We start from the raw sequence: 19,370 nt of genomic DNA, 5'->3' as shown, positions 1-19,370 counted from the left end.
CTGTAAGTCTAAAGCAGACCACACTGAGTAGGGAGCACGGGGGATCATTCCCGAGGGTGCAGACATGGCTAACTGCAGCATAGTCCGCTTCCATGTTGAAATTCTGGCTCTGGGACTCTGTCTCAAATCACAGGAGCCGCAGGAAGAGTTTGAGCCCACCCCTAGGAAGGAGACTTAGTGGAATGCCTTATCCATCATCAGTGCCCAGGGTACACCCTCCCCCACCTTGGAAGAAAAAACAGAGTTTGTGGCTAAAAAGGCCTGAAGTTTTATGGAGCTTCCATGGGCCAAGTGTACTGAAAGATTGAAGATAGAGATTTGAGTTATGTGTGGGAGCAGGAAGAATACAAAAAAGATATATTTACATAGATCAGGAAAGATGGAAGAGATGGAAAAGCATTTTTTTTTAAATCAAAGGAGCTGAAATAGCAAATAAACTCCATTATTAATATAAATAACTATTATCCCCTGGAGTGCAGATAAGCTTGTTTTACTAAGCAGTCTTTAGATTTAGACATGAAACCACATAAACAAGACCCAGAGCCATAATTAGGTGCAGAGCTCCACCACAGCACTAAATATGTTGATCTCTTGTGATGGGAAGGACTGGTCTTCTATGTGGTGCAGGATAGGCCTTCCACCAAGGTGCTCACTCCTTCCTTAAGGAGCAGGAGCCATGCATTATTTCTGGAGCCGAGCAAAGCGTACGTAAATAAAAGATTTTATATTAGAAAACACATGGCAAACAATTGCAGAGCTCGGGTCATTGGGATACCTGTCTCCTGTGCCGGCTTGCGTGCTTGCTAACAGGGCACAGGTTTTGCTTGGCCTTGCAGGGAGGCGGTAGCAGGGTGGAAAGGCCGATGCGGAGCGAAGCGGAGCCCCCGCGCGGAGCGGCGCAGCGCTGCCGGCCGCCGGCACAGCCCCGGCCCGGGGGCGCGCTCGGGCGCGGAGCCGGGGGCGCGCTGGGGGGGCTCCACAGGGCTTTTCTGCAGGGAAAGTTAAGAAGCAGCCCCCGGGATAGAAGGCCTGTAGGGGTTTTCACTGAGTCACTGCATCGCAGCTACAGGTTGAGGTTTAATAAATAAATAAATATAAATATAAATATAAATATAAATATAAATATAAATATAAATATAAATATAAATATAAATATAAATATAAATATAAATATAAATATAAATATTATAATAATAATAATAATAATAATAATAATTAATAATAATAAAATCATTGTGGTCGTTTTGACAATGACACGGCTTCACAGAGTGATTCCCGAGAAACCCTTCTCTTTTCCAGAACTTGCAAACGAAGCGAGCGGCAGAGCCTCGGGTAGGAGCACACCCGTGGGAAGTGTCCGTGTGTCCGGGGGGGCCGTGTGCCCACCCTGCACGCCCCCAACCCCAACCCCGGCTTTGGCTGAGCGAGAAAAAAAAAAACGGAGGCTGCCTGCGGCGGCACCCCCGAAGGAATCTGTGCCAAAGCAAGCGGTGAGCGGCCGGACACCCCCCCTACATCCACTCCCACGCGGGTCGGGGGTGGACACGGGGTGGGACACGACCTGAAGGGACAGGGACCGGGACCGGGACGGGGACGGGGATGGGGATGGGGATGGGGATGGGGATGGGGATGGGGACGGGCGGCGAATCGTGCCCTCCGGTGGCCGCCGGCCGCACAGCCCCGCCGGCTGCGCCCACCCTGCCGGGCCCAGGTAGCCAGGCTGCAGGCACGGCCCCGGGGCGGGCGGCTGTTCCGGTCAGGGACAAGGGGGTGGATGGCGGAAGGAGCCGAAAAGCCAGTCCCGCTCTGCGGGGCTTTGGGTTCTTCCTGCCCCTATGCTGCTCTCGGCACAAGTCGGTGGCAGGGCACACGGAGAGCTCCCAGGTCGTTCACTCGAACACGCTGCAGCGTGGAAAGTTGCTGAGTGCTCTCTTGTTCCTTCTGAAGGGATCGGGTCTCGACCGGGCTTTCACCTGGCATCTGTAGGAATTAAAATCCCCGGACATGAAAATTAGTGGGGAAACTGTGATTGACTTTAGTGGGCTTTGAGACAGCTCCTGAGGAAGTTAGTTCCATGAGTACATAGCCAGGCAGCCTGTCCTGAGCACATATACATAACAGTTACACTGCTGAATATCCCAGGAAGCCCTAACCAGTTCGAGAGCATGCTATTTTGCCATAGTGAACAGAGCTAAATTACAATGTGTGTACGTGCAGGCCATATGCCTAACACTGAACAGCCTGTTGCAACCCAGTTGCAATTTGCACGCATGCAACATAACACACATTGTGCTTGTAACCACCACACGTAGTTTTTAAACTATGCGCACATTAGTTCTTAAACTTCCCCACTGATTTATAATCAGGCAGACAGAATAAGAGCTTTTATTCATTCTTATTCAAAAATCAAAGAAAGACCTGAACTGATGGCCCGCTCCCCTTGAAAGCAGGGATGTTTGTGCTTGGCTGGGGCAGGGCTTGCTCGTCCCAGCCTGAGACTATCCCAGCAGCTGATGGCTCCTACAGAAGGACGGAGATACTGTCAGGGGAAAGGTATCCAAGTGTCTCCCTATGATCAGCCGTGCAAACTTTGCTTCTAGAGATAGATGATCAAGACCACAAGGAGCATCAAAGCCTAGCTCATTCAGTCCCTTTGCTAAGGCCATTCCTCATTGCATGTTCCTAGGAGCTTGTCATTTATTCAGCTCAGTGTTCATACCACAGCTGTAATCTGGGTTATCGTAGTTACTGTATGTTACTGCACTGGTGACAAAATGTTTTCTGGGTTTCTTCATGTCCTGACAGTGCCCCGTGTAAGGGCTGATCCAACAGCACCCATTTTCTTGATACAGGCAGGCCTGCACAAATGGGCAGATGCTGGCCTAGAAGTGCCCTGGAAAGGTTCTGGATTTGCTTGCAGTTTTGTTTGCCACCTCCAAAGAGTGAAGCAGAGATGAGAGCCTGCCCAGAGTGCCAGGTGAGTCCTCACCCGAGCCATGCCTCTGCTTAGCAGAGAACAGGACATGCCACACTCACCCCATGCTCCAGAGCAGACTGTAGCTTTTGGAGGTTTAGAACAGATGGTTTAGCACTGTTTGAATACACAACATTTACTATTTTAAAGTGGAATACAAAATCTTCAACCCCATCCCCACCAGAAGCTGTGTATTTCAAATTAAACCAGAGCTGAAATGGCTTTCTTTAAGCAATGTACAGTCCCAGCTCCCCTTCCCTCCCGACACACACGTATGCATGCACGCTGCAACAGACCAGCTGTACGTGCACACACCCACAAATGCACTTAAACACACACAGATCCTTGATGTATTCTTCTAACTAGTGCTGATTGCTTTTGCTGCAGTTGCAGTTAAGAGTAACTGACCCTAAACCCTGCCATCTGCCATGCTCATCTCCTCTCCTCTCCCTCCAAGAACAGCCCCCCTCCGCATCCCATGTGCATATTCTGTGTTTTCTTGCTTTCTGACATGGAAGAATAGAGTTTGCTTAGGCTTTTCATGTACCGCTCTCTCCACCTTTCCTTTCCTCTTCTGCACACCCTTTCTCTGGCCAGTGGGGAGCAGGTGGTGTCCTGCATCCCACTCAAAGCTCAGCTGACCCAGCAAACCCTCAGGAGACACTGTCCTTCCTTTCAGACAAGGGATCTCTTCCACCAGTTTTGCCAATGTGGGGCTTCACTGTCCAGGCATGGTCTCAGCGTCCTGTTCCCTGCAAGCTAACACGTACCTGGATTTGAGTTTGCACTGATGTTTTTTGTTGTAAGAAGAAGGGGAGAGAGAAGGAGGGAAGGAGGGAAGGAAGGAGGGAAGGAAGGAAGGAAGGAAGGAAGGAAGGAAGGAAGGAAGGAAGGAAGGAAGGAAGGAAGGAAGGAAGGAAGGAAGGAAGGAAGGAAGGAAGGAAGGAAGGAAGGAAGGAAGGAAGGAAGGAAGGAAGGAAGGAAGGAACAGAATCCCAGAGCTGCCTGTGGATGCTCACCTTTGTTCTGTGATGCCACCGCTCACATCCTGGAGGAGCACCGGCGCTGTGGGCACAGACAAAATTGTAGTGTGGAGGAGAGGCAGCTCTTTTACCTTGTGAGGGGCAGGCGTTGCCAGCACAAGGGAACCCCCGGAGCTTCCCAGATAGGCCGTGGTGTCCAGGTGACAGCCAAGGCCTGATGGTCGCAGCACCCACAGCAAGGACAAGCCAGCCCAGCCTCAGGGAACCTGTGCCCACTCGCTGCGGCTCTGCGTGCCGCTGTGCTTGCCCTCGCACGCTGTTTTTGCTCCCGTTTCCCAAAAGAGCAGGGTTAGGGCGGCCCGCTATGTGCTCGCTTCTCCGGCTGGAAGAACGGTGCAGGAGAGCTGCCCTCCGGGCAGCGGGGAGGCAGCCCCCGACCGCGCCGGGTGACGCCGGGCGCAGCGGCGGGGAGCGACGGGGACCGGGGCCATCGCCTGGGCCGAGCTGGGCCGAACCGGGCCAGGCCGGGCCCGCAGCCCCTCGGCGGCTCCTGCTCCGTGGTCCCGGCTCCTCACAGTGCCCGGGGGGCTCCGGAGGTCCCTGCCCGGTGCAATCGGCTCTTTTCCCCCCTGAGCAGATGCCAGCGCTTTTCAAGAAGCCTCGTCTTTTTCTCACTTTTTTCATCCCTGGGACTTCCCTCTCTGTTATTTCGTTCGCCCTCTCCTCCCTCCCACCCCAAAGGCACCAGCCCTGCCCGCCGTCCCCACGCCGGGGCTGCCCGGAGGAGCGGTGGCTGCAGGGCAGGCGCCGCAGGCGTGCGGTGCCCTGGGAGGGAGCAGCAGAAGTGCATCGCCCCTTTTATTGACGGCTGGCAATTTCTGGCTTTCTCTTCCAGGCTTTCCCCGTTTCAATCTGAGCTGCTGTTAAAAAGACACACCACCTGCTCGGGGCTGCTAGCGAGCGGGGACGGAGGCACAAAGGCGGGGGATGGGGAGAAACAGCTTTGGCTACAAACACAGAAGATAATTAAAAATAAATAAGCTCGGTTCCCAGGAAGTGCCGGGCTCGGGTGCCTTCAGGGAGGGCAAACTGAAGCGTGCGGCCAGCGGGCACCGAGGGCGGGCAGAGAGGCTCTGCACACCCTCCCGTCCGCCGTGCCCGGCTGGGGCTGCGGGGATGCGGAGCCTCCCGGCTTTCTCTTCAAAGACGAGCTCGAGGACTAAGGCGTATGCACGAAGCCAGCGCTCAGTTCCACCCCTGCTTCCACCTCTGAAGATGGCTTTCTCCGAGCGCAGTCCTCCCGCCTGCCAGGACCAGGCTGTCCTGTTCCGTCTCCCCGGCCCAGAAACGTGCGGCTACCTCGGAAAGCCGGACCCCGGGGGGGCTCGGAGCAGGGAGCGTGGGGTGTGCGAGAGGGGGGCAGGATTAGGATGTGCCTGGATGCTTCCCCGCGGGTAATTTCCCCTTCCTCCCTCCCGCTGCAAGCCGTGCCCGCTGCGGCGGGGAAGTCCGAGAGATGCAGGCAGCCCCCGGCCACCCCGGGGCAGCCGACCCCTCGGCCGCCCCCGCCACGGGGTGCACGGGCACCCCCCGTCACCCTCTCCCCCCCCCATCCCGGCCCCAGCACCACTCCAAAAACCGAGTGCGAACCGGGGGAGCCGGAGGGAGAAACCGCGGAGAGGGAAGCCGAGAAAGGGGCTGGGGTAAGGATGGATGTGTGTCGCGGGGGGGGAGGGGGGGGAAAGGGGGGGGGAGGCCAGATCACTTGTGAATGGCTTGAAAAAAATAATTGGGGGAGGGCGTGGAGGGGGGGAAGCGGAAACTTTCCTATAAAACTCAGCAAAAGTCCCTCCTCTCCACGTCAGGCCAATGACACTGCTGCCCCCAAACTTTCCGCCAGCAGGAGCTATAAGAACCTCCAAGTCTTCAACTTTCTCCCAATCCCAGACACCTCGAAGCGGCTCCAAGGAGGGATCGGGAGGGATTTTTTGATTTTTTTTTTTAATTTTTTGGTTGGCGTGTTTTTTTTTTTTTTTTTTTTTTCTCTTGGATCCCGATGCCATTCCCCCTCCCCCCAAAGTGAGGTCCTCCCTCCCTCCCTCCTCCTCCTTCTCCTCGCAGGCCAGCGAAGCAGCCGACCAAGGGGGAGCTGGCGGGTTAGGTGCCCCCCTCTCCTCCCTGCCCTCCCCCCCCTTCCCGGCCCGCTTCTCGCGTCTCCCCCCCAGAGATGATGCAGCAGGACGAGTCGAACTCGCCAGTCTCCCCCGCCGACGACAGCTTGAGCAACAGCGAAGAGGAGCCGGACCGGCAGCAGCTGCCCAACGCCAAGAGAGGGGGGCGCAAGCGGCGCTCCAGCCGCCGCAGCGCCGTCGGGGCCGCGGACGAGCCGTGCAGCCCGGCGCAAGGCAAGCGGGGCAAGAAGTGCGGGGCGGCCGGGGGCGGCGGGGGCGGCGGCGGCAGCAGCAGCGGCGGCGGCAGCCCCCAGTCGTACGAGGAGCTGCAGACCCAGCGGGTCATGGCCAACGTGCGGGAGCGGCAGCGCACGCAGTCGCTGAACGAGGCGTTCGCCGCCCTGCGGAAGATCATCCCCACGCTGCCCTCGGACAAGCTGAGCAAGATCCAGACCCTCAAGCTGGCGGCCAGGTACATCGACTTCCTCTACCAGGTCCTACAGAGCGACGAGCTGGACTCCAAGATGGCAAGCTGCAGCTATGTGGCCCACGAGCGGCTCAGCTACGCCTTCTCGGTGTGGAGGATGGAGGGCGCCTGGTCCATGTCCGCATCCCACTAGCAGGCGGCGTCCCCCACCCGCATCCCCCCAGCAGGAGCCCTAGGTAAGGCAGGGACCCCGAAAACGGGGGGATTTGGAGGAGGGGGGGGGGGGGGCTGCGCCGTGGGCCGGCCACGAGTGGCGAGATCTTGAACCTCCACTCCTGGCTTCCAGGCCGGCTGGAAGCAGGGCCGCTGGAGCCGAGGAGATGCCCTCCGCAATCCCCAAGTCCCCCCCACCCACCCGCGGCCCGTCCCCGGGGCGCTCCGCGGGGCCCACGCGTGTCGGGGCGCTGCCGGCGGGGGTGGGCTGCGGTCGCGGGTGTGGGGCCGGATGGGGCCGGCCTGGAGAGGTCCCTTCCTCACCAACCGCTGCGGACGGAGCCGGCGGGGCTTGCCGAGCCGCTTCTCGGCCCGTGTTTCGAAGGGAATCCGGGGCCCGGCTCCCCGGGAGTGTCACCCCGGCGGGGACACCCTCTTCGCCCTCCTTCTGCCGAGCACAGAGCGAGTGTTCACGGAGCCAGGCCGGCGGAGGTACTGCTGGGTCTGTCTTGCATGTCAGTAACGAGTTTTCCGCCCTCTCTGGGTTTTTGCAGATGACATTGTTCCCACAGAAGGAGAAAATGGACAATCTAGAGACTCTGAAGTTGGATACCTTTTTTGTTGTTGTTGTTGTTGTTCTTGTCTAAAAAAAAAAAAAATTGTACCAAGGATTTCTTGGAAATTAGAAGAGCAATATCCAAATTGAAAGCAGGGCGTGGGGAGCACTTAAGGAAAGAGAAAGAGACAAGGGCTTTGGACAGTGACTGCACGTTGGGCGTCGGTACAATCCACACATCTCTGCATTCTGATAGAAGTCTGACTCGTTCGATTTTATTTTTTTTTTTTAATTTTGACGAAGAATGTTGGAATTTATCTCCTTTTTTTTAATTTGCTTTTTTTTTTTTTTTTTTGCATGCATTCCCAAGAGGTCGTGCCTATGAGCCACTGATGAAAGGAAATACATTATTGTGGACTTTCTTCATTCTTGAATGAAACCAACCAACCAACCAAAAATATCCCTGTAGAGATGAAAACCTTTTTTTTTTTTTTTTTTTTTTTTTTTAGGGGGAATAAGCTGGGCTCAAGCTGTTATATACCCGGTTCCTAACTTTTTTATTATTATTATTTTTCCTCTGAGAAAAAAATAAACATTTTATTTATTTATTGATGACCCATGTTAAAATGCAAATAGATCCGGTGTCTAAATGCATTCCTATTTTTATGATTGTTTTGTAAATATCATTGTATATTATTTTTCTGCAATAAATAAATATGATTGAAATTTTAATAACCTTAAAGTTTGGTCTCTCTGAGAACTCGAGGTTGGAACTGGAGATAAATACCTGCTTGTTGAGCTGTAAAGACACCCAAGAGAGAGGGGGCACTAGTACAAACAAACCAGGCGAAAAACGCAAATAAACTCGCTACTGACAGACACAGGCACGTTATTTATTGAGACAGCTTTATTATTCTGCGCTGGGGCTCGCTGGACTTGGGGGCACGGTGTCCTCCCTCCTCTGTCCCTCTCTCCTGGCTGTCTGTCCGTCTCTCCTGGCTGTCTGTCCCTCTCGCCCTATACCATCCACGCCCATTGCTGAGGGAGCCGAGCTCCCCGGCCCTCGGCCCCCGGCGTTTTTGCTGATAACCCTTAAGAAGAGGCATCGGTTTTAAACAGGGATTCGGCCAGCCACAGGCAAAGAGAGAGAAAGCGAGTCTGAAACAGGGAAGTGTCTAGCGAGTGGGGTTTTCCGGTGGAAGTGATGTTTGACTGCTCTGCTCTCCAGGGTTTTATATAATATATAGACCAGCTATCGCATATGCGTTGTGCGAAGCACGGAGGATACTCTAACCCGCCCTCTTCTCCTTTTCTGCACGCAGGGCGCATGTTGCCTCTCTTTCTTCTCACCATACCTTCCGCGGGGTCCCAGCATACGGCGAGACCCCCGTTGTAAGAGAGAGGAAACCTCCAGATCTGAGGGCTCGGGAGGAAGGTGAAAAGGGAAGTTGCTCCAACCAAAAAAAAAAAAAATAATAATAATAATAATAAAAAAATCCCACCCCTGACCTTTAAACAGGACAGCTGATTCAGTTTCTGCTGTCACTTGCTCATCCCCTCTCCTCGCAGCCCCTCCGTGCCGGCTCCCCGTGCCTCCTGCCCCTCCGCGCCTGCGGAGGCTCCGCGGGTGCACAGGGGCGCCAGGCCCCGGGGGCTGAGCAGAGTCCCCGCGGTGCCAGGACCTCTGCCGCCGGACTTCAGCCAGTGTCTAGGGTAAATAGGATGGGGTGTTTTTGCAAAACAGAGCCTGTTTGCATAGCCCAGGTTGAGTTGACTTTATTGCCTGCGTGTTTTTGTTTCCATATCCCCATATTACCGCCTATTGCTGACATAACGGTATTATGAATTTAATATCGTGCATATTTTAGGCCAGTGCGCAATGTTTACAGTAGAGAGCCCGCAGCGCTTGTTTGCACTGCCGGATTAGCGAGGACTTGGAAATTGGATGGGGACCCTGGTGGTCGCGGCCCTCCACGCCGGAGAAGAGGGGAAGCGGAGCGAGCCCCCGGGGGGGCGCTGCCCTCCCCGCCGCCCCGGCCCCCGCTGCCCCTCGCTCAGCGCCTCCCGAAAAACCCCGCTGAGCTGCGCCCCGGCTGCCGAGCAGGAGGTAATGCCTTGTCCGCGGGAATCCGGCTGCAACAAGAGCAAGGGGCAGGGGGGAGCCGACTCTGGGTTTGGGGAATGCTAAGGGGTGGCCTGGTTTCGGTTGTTCCTTTTGGGGGGACAAATCGCACCGGGGAGAGGGGGGGATGGCTGCACGGCTTGGAGGGAAAGAGGTCGGGGAAGAAACGAGGTGAGCTGCTCGATGTTGAGGGGAAGGCGCGTTTTGGGGACGGGGATACCTGCGAAATATATCGGAGGAATCAAGCGCGTTTTAAAAGCCACGGGCCCAGCTCCGCTCGCCCTTCGAAGCGGGCCGAGAAGTCCCGAGCAACTCCGCTTGGTGAACTCAAACCTGATTGACTCTGTCGCAACCAGCGCTTCTGGCCCAGCCTGTGCTCGCCCTCACCGGCCAGCTGAAACACCCGGGTGAGAAAATGGCCCAGTTCCTGCCCGTGGGCCCCATGCGGGTCTCCCCGCCCCATCTCTGGGTCCCCCCAGCCTGGTGACCGCGGGCGCCGCAGCCCTCCCCGAGCAGCCCCGCGGCCGCTGCACCTTCCCGGCTGCGAAAAGCTACCTCGGCTTCATTAAAAAATCATAAAGAGGAGATAATCCTGATTTAAAAATACGAACGTGACCTTTCCGAGGTTGGGACTGGGCACTGCGGAGGCCCGGTGCTCCCAGGGCTTAAGCCAAAAGCGATTAAGTCAGAGTCGGGCTTACCGAAGGGAAAAAATATATGTATATTAATTTGTCTTCTGGGAATTTTAAACCCTCTTGCAATCAGAAAACGAACTCTGCCCGTGGAAGCCCTGATTGATTTTACTTCTTCCTCCGAGGCATCAGCCTGCCCCGGTTCCCCGCGACTAATGAAACCCGCTCGGAGAAGAAACGCGGGGCCAGGCAGCTCCTTCGCCGCCCCAACACGGCCCCGGCCGCTCCACCGGAGCCAGCGGACCCCAACCGCGGCCCTTGCGCGGGTGCGGAGCCCGGCGGAGCTCGGCGGAGCGGGGTCGCGGCGGGTGCTGGGCGCTGCGCATCCTGCGGGGCGGCGGGCGGGGGGCGCCGGCCGCGGGTCCTCGCACATTCCTCGGTTTGGCAGGGGCCGCCCCGCTGCTTTCTCCAGGCCGGTATCGGGTTCCTCCCAGGCGTATGATTTCACTTGAAGTCCTGCCCAGGAGCCCTTCAAAGTGCGCGCTTGTCCCCCTCTCGCATGATGTCAGGCGGTTTGCCCTGCATCTGTAATTTTAAGCAAAACAAACAAAACGCGCTGTGGGGAGGGTAGGGGAGAGGAGGGGGTGGGGGAGGAACGAAAATCACGGAAACGCCAGGGGAAGAGCCGGGGGAGAGGGGCTCACCTGCGGCGGGCACCTGCCGCCCGCGGCCGGCCACGGCGGGGTCGGCGCCCCCGGGAGCGGCTGCCGGGGAAGGGGCTCCTCTCCCGGAGCCAGAACTCCCCCGGAGCCCCCTGTTCGACTCCCCCCAGCTCGGGGGCTACCGCTGCCCCGCTCGCACGGCGCTGCCTTCACCTGCCCCGCCGAAAATTGGCATCTTCGGGTGCTGGAGAGGGAGAGCACGGGCCGCCCCGCCAGGGGATCCGGGTGGCTAAGCCGCAAATCGAGGCGCAGGCACCCGCACGCCACCGGGACTTGTTTTATTTGCTGCACAACATAACCTGCCCGCAGTAAACATGGCACAGGATGTATTTTACATTAACTTCTGCACCAGCTTCTTTCGGCTTCAGTCCACTTAATGTTCTTGGCAAATCAAAGCACGTGTCCTTTGAAGAAGGTGTGTAATTGGAGTTTAAGGCATGTATGGAATTCCCAGATGTCTATAAAATAAGAAGGAGCATTTGGCAGGTCACTTGAAGGTGGAGCAGGTTAAAATCACTTGTACAAAAGTCCCCCTTTTCTTTTTTTTTAAAGCAAACAGCCGGCCATTTATAAAGACCAAGTGATCGAGATTGCGGGCTTCACAGAGCGGGGACAATAAAGCTCCGGAAACGTAACGATGACGATAACACCAGTCTAAAAATGCGAAGCAAAACGCAAAACAAAAAGCATAACAAAACAAAATATTCAGGTCGGGAGAAACGCCGCCGTCCTCCCAGTAATGCCCGGTCTCTGCCCGTTTAGGAGCCTCCAGTCCCTGCTATTTAGGTAGCCTTCTTGCCAGGGGTAGCCGCTACGTCCCCGCTACTTTCACAAGGAGGTGGCATTCAATTTACAGGAACTTTAGGAAAATTTTCTTGTGCCCTATATGCACACGGGCAACAGAGGACGCGTTTCACTCCAAAATTATCCTGACACGGAAAACAACACTACTTTAATGATAACAGTAGCAGCTTATAAGAGCTGAAATAATAACGGAATCGGGTTTGGACAATTAAGGGCTCATCATCCGGCTTTACCAGTGTTCGTGCAAAGTCTCAGCTCGAGCAAGACTGCGGCTTTACTTAGGGTCCGCTGCAAATCCTGCCCGCTGCAACGCAGAAATCCCGACGCGCAATGTTGCGGTGGGACAGTGACTGGCTGTGCCCTACAAATGCGGGGAAACCTGGAGCTGGGACGGGGAGGTGGGGGTGTGAGGATGCTCTCAGATCGGGGTCGGGGTCGCCCCCTCACGTTTGGGGTTGCTTTGTTCTGTTTGGGACGGACGAGGCAGAGTCCTTAAACAAGCAGTCAAAAGAGGAGCAATCCACACCGCCGCAGCCGTGGGGGAAAGGGGAGCTTCAGAGGGGAAGGGATTTTGACATGTGAAAAGTTAAGCAGGTACCTGAAGGAGGTTTATTTTGACCAGATGTTAGAGCTTTTATGAAAATGTCACGTGAAGGGAACAGATGTACAACTTGCAAATGGAGCCCCGCCTTATAAATACTGGGAAGAGAAGGGCTCGCAGAAAATCAAGCATAAATCTCTCATGCCGTTTTATATATGCATGTATTTATGCATATATGCAGAGTATGTGGGTTCTGTTTAGATCGACATTTTTAATTGCTTGTTTGTTTGTTGAAAAGGAAACGCACATGTTCGATCCTTCCTTCCTTCCTTCCTTCCTTCCTTCCATCCTTCCTTCCTTCCTTCCTTCCTTCCTTCCTTCCTTCCTTCCTTCCTTCCTTCCTTCCTTCCTTCCTTCCTTCCTTCCTTCCTTCCTTCCTTCCTTCATCCTGCTCTCTTCTTTCTTTCTTTCTTTCTTTCTTTCTTTCTTTCTTTCTTTCTTTCTTTCTTTCTTTCTTTCTTTCTTTCTTTCTTTCTTTCTTTCTTTCTTTCTTTCTTTCTTTCTTTCTTTCTTTCTTTCTTTCTTTCTTTCTTTCTTTCTTTTCTTTCTTTCTTTCTTTCTTTCTTTCTTTCTTTCTTTCTTTCTTTCTTTCTTTCTTTCTTTCTTTCTTTCTTTCTTTCTTTCTTTCTTTCTCTTTCTTTCTTTCTTTCTTTCTTTCTTTCTTTCTTTCTTTCTTTCTTTCTTTCTCTCTTTCTTTCTTTCTTTTCTTTTTCTTTCTTTCTTTCTTTCTTTCTTTCTTTCTTTCTTTCTTTCTTTCTTTCTTTCTTTCTTTCTTTCTTTCTTTCTTTCTTTCTTTCTTTCTTTCTTTCTTTCTTTCTTTCTTTCTTTCTTTCTTTTTCTTTTTCTTTCTTTCTCTCTCTCTCTCTTTCTCTCTCTCTCTTTCTCTCTTTCTTTCCCCCCTCTCTTTATTTCTCTCTCCCTTTTCTTCTTCTTCTGCCCCCCCCACCCCTTTCCTTCTTTCCTGTCCATCGACCCCCCTCCTTTAGTCTCGGGGCCGTTTGATCCCACGGAAAGTATCGGATCTCTGCTGGGAGGAGAAACTGAGACTAATCAATTGCTTTCTTTTTGAAGGCGGGTAGCGACTGCTCAGAGCAGTGAAGGCGAGCCTGGGCCGGCAGCCCCGAGCCCCTCCGGCTCTGCCCGTGCTCCCGGCCCCGCACCCGGAGCGGGGCGCAGGGATCGGGGATCAGGGCACGGGGAGCGGCAGCGCCGCGGCTCTCCGGGAGCCGAGAAGCTGTCCTCAGCGGGGCTCGCTCAGCCCTTCTGTCCTCTGCGTACGGTTACCGCTATAGCCCCGGAGGTCCCCTGGCATTGCAGTTTGAATGCTCGGCGGTGCCCGCGGTTACCGTTGTCACTGCAGGGCGGCAGGTAGGGGGGCAGTGCCCCTGCAAAACCACCAGCCTGCAGGCAGCTCGGGGCACCCAGACGCAGCCACCGCCAAGAAAAGGACCCTGGCTGGAGCGGGGAGAAGGCTGGGGGGGTCTCTGACTTCTGCAGGCACCTGCCTGGGCTCTGGGCGGTTTGCTCACAAGGCATTTCCATGAGCTGCAAATATGCCCTGCTTGTTTGTGCAAGTGTATTTATACAAGCGGGTGTCTAGCTACGTTTTCATATTTAATTCTGAACGGTGGTGGAGGCTTTTATAACAGGTATCTGCTTTAAATAATACACAAGTTCTCACTGAACTACGCCAGACAGAAATTAATTCAGATTTTTTAAAATTATTTTTTATTTTATTTTATTTTAATGCAAATGTTTTCAAAGGCAAAAGGGCTGACATTACGCACATTAGTTTTGAGAATGACAATGCAGGCTTATATAATGCGGATAACTAGATTGAGGTGCTACCCGTAGTCTACAGCATCAGTCTAAAAATCCCTAGGGATTCTTAATCTAGATTTATTCTCTTTGAGTTCCAAACACATGAGCTTGTAAAGACTTTTAAAGTGAATGCAAATATAAGTTTGTTGTTGTTGTTGTTTTAAATAAAAGACTAACTGTGGAGTTCCTTTTTTCCTTTCTTACCCATCAATGTGAGAAATGATGGACTCAGCTGATAGCACAATTTTCAGCAAAAGCCGATTTGTTCTGCAGTCTATAATGTAACATAGAAAAATACGGGAGAATGGTTTCTACATTTGTTTCAGAATTTGAGAAGGAGTATGGCTTTTCTTCGCGTGTGAAAGTGTACATGTTCCGGACACACAGACACGCACAAACGTATGCACGCACGCACACACACTCGCTTCTGAACCCTGGAGCTATCAAACATGTTTAGTGACTGAGTGAGATGCTGTCTACGGAGGGGTTGTTGATGTCGAAGCCAAATTAGTGTTAATTTCAAACAGGCGGCTAATTCCTCCATGAACCTCAGCACTTTCAAAGTGCTTTGCTGAATTTCATATTTAATTACTTGCGATGGAAAATATATCAATTTCCCACGTAGAAAGACTAGCTAATTAATTTTCTTTTTTTCTTTTCTTTCATTTTCTTTCTTTCTTTTTCTTTCTTTCTTTCTTTCTTTCTTTCTTTCTTTCTTTCTTTCTTTCTTTCTTTCTTTCTTTCTTTCTTTCTTTCTTTCTTTCTTTCTTTCTTTCTTCTTTCTCTTTCTTTCTTTCTTTCTTTCTTTCTTTCTTTCTTTCTTTCTTTCTTTCTTTCTTTTTCTGTCCTTTCTTTCCTTCTTTCTTTCCTTTCTCTCTGTCTCTCTGTCATTTTTCTTTTTCTTTCTTTCCCTTTCTTTTCTTTCTTTTATTTTTTTCTTTTATTTCTTTTATTTATTTTGTCTCTTTCCTGTTCTTTCTCTCTCTCCCTCTCTGCTCTCTCTCCTTCTCTCTCCTCCCTCCCCTCTTTTCCACCCTCTCACTTTCTCTCTCCTTCTCCCTCTCCAAGCATCCTGGAACACCTTTCAACTTCAAGGTTTTTGCACCAATATAAACCAGATCCAGAACAGACTCCCTTCCCCCTTCCTCAGATCTGAACTTAAAACATATATCATAGATCAGTTTTCATCCAGCGAATTTAGGCATAGTCTTCGACCTGTATTTTCAAAGAGATTCTGGGCTGGAGTCTGCAATATTTAATCCAGTCAGCTATTAAATGTCCTCCGGCTTGAATCAAGAATTTAAACAGGCATCTGTGCTGAGGATAATGACAGTTAAAGCGGTTTGGAGCGTAGCGTGTGTGGCAGAGAGGGGAAACGGACAGAAGGACAACGATTATGCCTTTGATTTTGGAAATTCCTGCGTTTCAGGAGTTCTGCCGGAGTATTAGTGGGGGAGAACATGAAAGAAACCCCCTTTTGCTCACAGGCATGCTTTTAATGGGGAAAAATAGTCCTACTAATACCTGACAGCGCCTGACACTCGCCTTTCTCCTGCCTGCCCGGCGGTAAGGCGATACCCGCTCCCCGCGGGGCACCGGCACCGGCTCCGGCGGCGAGGGGGTACCCAGGGTCCTCCCCTCCCGGAGGGCCCCGGGGCCGCAGCAGGGGGGAGCCCCCGCCCTGCCCCTCCCCGGGGCCGCTCCTTGAGGGATGGGGGTGGGTGGGCTGGGAGCCCGGCGGGGGCTTCGGGCACTGAAGGGTTTAGAGGGGGGGTCTTTCTTGTTTGCTCCTTCCTTCCCCTCTGTTGGATATTGAGCCGGTGGGCAGTTAGCTTGCAGGATGGGGTTAGGGGGTTGATGGGTTCCTAAAATCCTGCCGGGATTGAATCCAAGGAGAGAGGAGCGGGGCATGGGGAAGAGGCTCAGCGTTTGACTTGATGAAGCACGTGTCAGATTCTGCAGTTCAGGCAATTAAAACTCGCTTCTGATCAAAGGGCTTCATAAATCACCAGGAGAAGCGGGCCGGGCAGAGACAGCTGTCTGCGTGAGCAAGCGGGGGGCAGCTGCCTATCCCCACCTTTCGGACACTCTCCTCCATTCCCACTGCCTTCGAGGAGTCTCCCTGTGAGTGGGGTTTTCCTGCTGTTTTATGGAGGCCTGTTTTATTCATGGAAGCGTTTCAGCAGGAAAAAAAATACTGGGGGTTCACGACCACTGGTGACTATCCCGAGGGCAGAGGTGTCACAGCTTTTTCTTTTCTGGTGAGAGAAGAAATGCCGTGTGCTAAGGAAATAGTGACAAAAATCGTTATCCTTATCCTTCAGAATGAAGTATGAGATGTCTGATTATCTGTGCTCGGCTCAGCCCCAGGACAGCCGAGGGGGCAGAGGTGAGGATTCATGTCCAGGAGCTCCTGGCTCTGCCCTCTGGGGCTCTGATGCTAGTGAAAGGGAGTGGTGGAAGGGAAAAGGGGAAGAGGATATGGGTTTAGCAGTCAAGTGAAGGCAAAGCCCTTTCGCTCCTGGAGCAGAGCACTGGAGTCAGGGAGTTCCTGTGGCTCTGTGTGTGCCTGCCCTGTCTGTGCACCCTGGGGTGGCAGGGACAGTCCCTCCGTTCAACTCCCCCACTAATGAATCTTCTTTGCATGTCAGACTTGGTATATTAGAAGAGTTTACAGCTTGAGGGGCTGCTCTTTGATATTGGAATTTAGGGGTGAACCTATAAGTGGTCTCAAGACACTTGTCAGATTGGAGTGCTTTTCGGTGTGATTTATGGCAAAAGGCTCCTTTCTGACATTTCCAGATGCCAAACTTTTCACCTTGCAGAAAACGTGCTTGCAATAGCCAGGGTGAGTTTATGCCTGCTCTTGAAAGCAGCTGCTCTGGGGTAATAGGATGGGATGCAAGCCCAGTAAGAAACTTTTTTTATGAGATTTGCCAGCGGATCAAAAGGTTTCTACAATGGTTTCTACTTCCTTCCAGCATCCAGGCTGTTCACTGCCACGCAACGCTGAACCTGCCCTACCCATCTGAAAGAACGCATAGCCCCACTTCTCCATCCAAATCTTTCCTTCAGATTAATTCACATGGCACTTCAGTCAGGTTGTCAACCTTCCTCTGCCCTGTTTGTCATTTGGCCAGCTGAGTCTCTGGAGACTGTTTTACTACAAGGCTTTACAGAGATTTCTCTGGATAGAGGGCAACTATGGAGTGAGAATTTGAGACAGGAAAACAGAGGGGCACTCATCTTCGGAGCACATCAATCACTGTGAACTCTCCCAGGCTACTCCAACAGGCTTGGGATTCCCTTGCCAGAGATGAGTCACAGATAAATTACCAATGGCCCACAGAGAACAAAAGATTTGGCCAACAACTGCAAGGGGATGGGTGCTCTCCAAGAAGTAGCGGAAGCCTTGCTAATGCATGCCTCGCAATGGATGGTGGAGCCTGATCTGCATTCCTGGTTCTCATGAACAGCAGGAAATAAAAACAAAAATAGATCAAAATTCACTATGTGGTGACTTCTTCCTTGCATTTCTTGGCAGGTGAACTCTGATGTTTGATCTCACTAAGAAACATAGCGAGTTTTCCATCTGAAATTGAAATAGTACTCCTCCCAAATTGAATGCATCAGCAAAAACAACTAACATTGAGCTTGGATAGTACTTTGAAGGGAGAAGAACATCATCATGTTACAGTTAGCATTGCAACAAGAGCTAACTGGTATCTAATCACCTCCTCGACAGAATGTCAGTGTCATCCAGCAAGGCTGATTTTCTAAGATTCTTTATTGCTGTGATCAAATTATGCCATATGGAATAAAAACAACAAAAGGAAGGGGTGGAGGGAGAGAGGGAGGGAGGGGGGAAGGAGAAGGAGAAAGAAGGAAGGAAGGAGAGTGAAAGAGGAAAAATAAATGAGAAGGGGGGACAGGACTTGCTACTTGTGTGTAAGGTTAATGGAAAGGGGAAAATAGAACCTTCTACTTACATCCACATTATTTCAATTTACAGATATATCTGATTCCTGTAGATGACAATGGGTCAAATCCATTTTTTATTGTTTTATGCAGAACTGATCCTGTTGCTCTGAACCTAATCATAAGACAGCAGAAAGACTGACACTTTGGCAGTCTGGTCTTTTAAAGAAAGGCAACCTTGCTCCATTCTCCTATCCTATATTGGACAACCATATCAAAAGACTCAAAGATTGCCTTTGTCCTGCTGCATGCATATTTTCCATGGAATGAAAAGAAACGTCCCCAGACTTCAAACCTATCAAATGTGTAGCATCTGAAGGATATTCATCTTTAGGAGCCAGGCCAAAAAGTCAATAAAAATTTAATTATTTCTGTACCATATGGGAGCACTTACAAGACCAAAAATGTGATGCTGTGCATTAGTATTGGGAGGAAAATTGCAACATATTTTCATATTTGCTAGTCAAGACTGCTGTGTGGTGTCACGTCCCCCAACCCTCCAAAGGCAACACAAGCTGCTGAAGCTGTAATTAATCCTGGCAGTTTCTAAAAGTAGTATATAAACAGGTCAGTGACCAGGGAGTGATTACCTGTGCCCCACTTAATGATAGTGTAATGGTGAACTTCTATATGCAAGAACAACATGTGTTTATCATTTATTTATATGGTCAACAGGAAAAAGAATACTTCTATCAGTAAGATTCTTGCTGTCTGAAAAGAGTTATCTCCCTTTGTATATGTGAGTATGGGAAGAGAGTAAAAAAATCCCAAATATTTTCCTGCAGAAACAGAAGGGAAATCCCAAATTCTAAAGTTAAAAATAACTTCAATATAACATTCACTGGTAACATCAAGGAAAGGAATGCTCCTCGTAGGGCCTGCTCTAATGGGATCAACTCTGTGGGAGTCCTTCAATGCATTTCTTGGGGCTGATGGAGCAGGCTGCTAATGAGTTATTTTAGCATATCCCAAACTAGGTGTTAGATAAAGAGAAACTGAATCTGCTGGATGCAGGACACTGACATGGAACAGTCTGAGAAGTCCTTTCTGCTATTGTCAAATGTGACTCCTCTAGCACGACTTGCCATCAGTCCATCTCTTGACAGTGACAGCTTCAAATGTGAGATCACTGTTTCAGAAGATAGATACCAGAATCTGCTGAAATAAAAACACACATCCATGTCATCACTTTCATTATTTTAATTAAGAATAAATATGTATAAGGTACCTAAACCAATATACATGCAAATTATACCCTATTTGTCTATCTAACTCAAACATATTTATACATTTAAGCACTCAGACTTTTTTCACCCTCTTGAATAGTCTCACCAACAAGCTGCTCACCAATGTTTTCTCTAGGATA

General features: G+C 51.4%; 2 protein-coding genes and 1 long non-coding RNA gene across 6 annotated transcripts; 2 read left to right on the top strand and 1 right to left on the bottom strand.

Moving 5' to 3' along the window:
• Positions 1-1,076: 1,076 nt before the first annotated feature.
• LOC125183278 (bcl-2-binding component 3, isoforms 3/4-like) lies at positions 1,077-5,657 on the bottom strand. The gene is made up of 2 exons (XM_048068280.2): positions 3,994-5,657; positions 1,077-1,980 (listed from the first exon to the last, which is right to left on the bottom strand). Exons 1-2 carry the CDS (start codon positions 4,639-4,641, stop codon positions 1,834-1,836), a joined length of 795 nt encoding a protein of 264 aa, XP_047924237.1. The 5' UTR covers positions 4,642-5,657; the 3' UTR covers positions 1,077-1,833.
• Positions 5,658-5,919: 262 nt separating this feature from the next.
• On the top strand, positions 5,920-7,836 carry TWIST1 (twist family bHLH transcription factor 1). Of its 2 annotated transcripts, none has more exons than XM_048068234.2 (2): positions 5,920-6,791; positions 7,695-7,836. In XM_048068234.2, the coding sequence occupies exon 1, from the start codon at positions 6,185-6,187 to the stop codon at positions 6,746-6,748; it is 564 nt and encodes a 187-aa protein (XP_047924191.2). In that variant the 5' UTR covers positions 5,920-6,184; the 3' UTR covers positions 6,749-6,791; positions 7,695-7,836. The 2 variants fall into 2 exon arrangements, with proteins under 2 accessions (XP_047924191.2, XP_013027207.3); XM_013171753.3 differs by having other exon boundaries at positions 5,955-6,791; positions 7,323-7,836.
• A 7,038-nt stretch (positions 7,837-14,874) lies between these two features.
• Positions 14,875-18,338, top strand: LOC106030148 (uncharacterized). Of its 3 annotated transcripts, XR_001203543.3 has the most exons (4): positions 14,875-15,592; positions 16,021-16,150; positions 16,351-16,415; positions 17,008-18,338. It is a non-coding gene; the product is annotated as an uncharacterized lncRNA (long non-coding RNA). The 3 variants fall into 3 exon arrangements; XR_001203542.3 differs by lacking the exon at positions 16,021-16,150 and having other exon boundaries at positions 14,886-15,592; positions 17,008-18,337; XR_007165033.2 differs by lacking the exon at positions 16,351-16,415 and having other exon boundaries at positions 14,887-15,592; positions 17,008-18,337.
• The last annotated feature ends 1,032 nt before the right edge of the window (positions 18,339-19,370 follow it).

Source organism: Anser cygnoides, chromosome 2, assembly GCF_040182565.1.
Source record: "Anser cygnoides isolate HZ-2024a breed goose chromosome 2, Taihu_goose_T2T_genome, whole genome shotgun sequence".
NCBI lineage: Eukaryota > Metazoa > Chordata > Aves > Anseriformes > Anatidae > Anser > Anser cygnoides.
Note: the sequence above shows the minus strand (reverse complement) of the source record. Positions and strands in the feature narration are given on the sequence as shown.